Source organism: Myotis brandtii, unplaced genomic scaffold (assembly GCF_000412655.1).
Source record: "Myotis brandtii unplaced genomic scaffold, ASM41265v1 scaffold312, whole genome shotgun sequence".
Taxonomy (NCBI): Eukaryota; Metazoa; Chordata; class Mammalia; order Chiroptera; family Vespertilionidae; genus Myotis; species Myotis brandtii.
Window position 1 is genome coordinate 2,361,109 of NW_005361955.1, and position 2,183 is coordinate 2,363,291.

General features: G+C 63.4%; 1 protein-coding gene across 1 annotated transcript in view; it reads left to right on the forward strand.

Moving 5' to 3' along the window:
- PLXND1 (plexin D1) overlaps positions 1–2,183 on the forward strand; it is a 56,801-nt gene that overhangs the window by 47,542 nt on the left and 7,076 nt on the right. Inside the window, exons 28-31 of the mRNA XM_005870125.1 lie at positions 490–636; positions 826–982; positions 1,523–1,626; positions 1,707–1,770. Of these exons, the coding sequence (XP_005870187.1) occupies positions 490–636; positions 826–982; positions 1,523–1,626; positions 1,707–1,770 (472 nt within the window). The remainder of the gene's footprint in view (positions 1–489; positions 637–825; positions 983–1,522; positions 1,627–1,706; positions 1,771–2,183) is intronic.

The following is a 2,183-nucleotide window of genomic DNA, read 5'->3' on the forward strand; positions in this document are numbered from 1 at the left end:
AGGGCAGGAGAGTCCAGTGAAGCCCAGGACTCTCCACACGCACCGCGCTGTGATTTAGGTGGGGACCACGTCTGTGTTCTGCTTCCACCCAAACTCACCTTGGGAGGCTTAGCAGAAAGTCACAGGGAGTCAGCCAATCTAGCGTCCAAGTCCAGCTCTGCCTCTTCCTGCTGGGGGATCCTGGGCTGGTTACTCGCTCTCTCAGCCTCAGCAGTGAGGAGATCTGGAAGGATTGTTGGGATGATGAAATGAATGAGCCTGCCCGCAGCCACTGGTGTTGGACCTTAGAGTCCATGGAGACTTCAGGGGGCTGGGGGATCGGCGCCAGGATCCAAAAGGATATTAAACAGGCAGCCATGGAGGTGTTGGTGGAAGTGGGTAGTGAAGGTGCCCCGGAGGCCTGGGAGCTGGAATATGGAGGGAGGGCAGGGAAGCAGTGGGGGCCAGGAAGGCTGGGCCTCAGCCCCTGACGACCCCTGTCCACCCCAGGAGACGGTCGGGGAGCCGTTCTTCCTGCTCCTGTGCGCCATCAAGCAGCAGATCAACAAGGGCTCCATTGATGCCATCACGGGCAAGGCCCGCTACACGCTCAATGAAGAGTGGCTGCTACGGGAGAACATTGAGGCCAAGCCCCGGGTGAGCCGGTGTGCGGTGGGGCAAGGGCAACTGGGAAGCAAGGGGGGACCATCTCCTGAACTGGCTGGGAGGGGTCCCCACATGCCTGGGGGCTACGATCTTGCCCGGCCTCTGGGAGGCTGTCGCCTGCCTGGGCCCAGGGCAGTGACGGTGAGAACCGGCTGACCTTCCCTTCCTCCTCTCGTGCAGAACCTGAACGTGTCCTTCCAGGGCTGCGGCATGGACTCGCTGAGCGTGCGAGCCATGGACACGGACACGCTGACGCAGGTGAAGGAGAAGATCCTGGAGGCCTTCTGCAAGAACGTGCCCTACTCCCAGTGGCCTCGCGCCGAGGACGTCGACCTCGGTGGGCAGGGGTGGGGCGGCACCACTTGGCGTTGGGCTGTTTTGGTGGGAGCCAGCCCCTGCCTTCGTCATACACTCCTCTCACTCAGCAAAGGGGCACAGACTTCGGCACTGGGGACATGGAGATGGTCAGATGAAGTGTACCCCTACTGGGGATCGAGCCCACAACCCCGGGCATGGGCCCTTGACCCGGAATCCAACTGGCAAATGCCTGATGCACGGGACAACGCCCACTGGAGCCACACCAGCCAGGGCTGGCGGTCCCTTTTCTTATTTCATCAGCAGTAGTAACAGTAACCACCCTGAGGATGCGGACATTTCCAGAGCTCCTGCTCTGTGCTCCTACCGGGGATCGAGCACGGCCCCAGCCTCCCCGCACCCTGGTCCCCAGTTTTCTCCCCACACTCTGTTCACAGAGGGGGGAAAGGAGGCTCAGAGAGAAACGTGGCACGCCCCAGGTTTCACAGAGAGCAAGCAGCCTCTCCCCGTGTGGCCAGGCTGGTGCTGGCCCTGCCCCTGACCCCCTGCTCCCTGCCTCCAGAGTGGTTCGCCTCGAGCACGCAGAGCTACATCCTCCGGGACCTGGACGACACCTCAGTGGTGGAGGATGGCCGCAAGAAGCTCAACACACTGGCCCACTACAAGGTGGGCTCCCAGCCCCACCCAGCGCCCCCTCGCAGCCTCCCTAACCTGACCTCTGACCTCAGCCTCTCTCCTCCTGTCAGATCCCCGAAGGTGCCTCGCTGGCCATGAGCCTCACAGACAAGAAGGACAACACGCTGGGCCGAGGTAGCGCCGCTGGGCATGGGAGGGTGGCTCGGGCCCCTTCCGAGCGGTCCCAGTGGGGAAGCTGAGGCTTCACGAGGCTCGGCCGGGCTGTGGCCTCCTTGGTCGGGGCCGGGGCCAAGCCAGGCCCCTCTGACCCAGGACTGCTTGGCAGGGCCTGTGACCAGGCCTCTCAGGCCGACTTCCTGCGGGCAGCCAGAGAGAGGCCTCAGGAGGGCGGGACGTGGTTCCGACGGGTCTGGGCAGCTGCCAGGCCAGAGGGGTGGCTGGCATGCCCCTCTAGGCTTTGGGTTGTGTTTCTGCCTCAAATCCCACCGTCCACACCCTCAGACGCCCCAGGCCTCGTGCTTCTGGGTCTCAGGGTTCCCTCTGAGGTCGGGAGCAGGATCTTGGTTCTCTCCCAGCAGCTTGTGAGG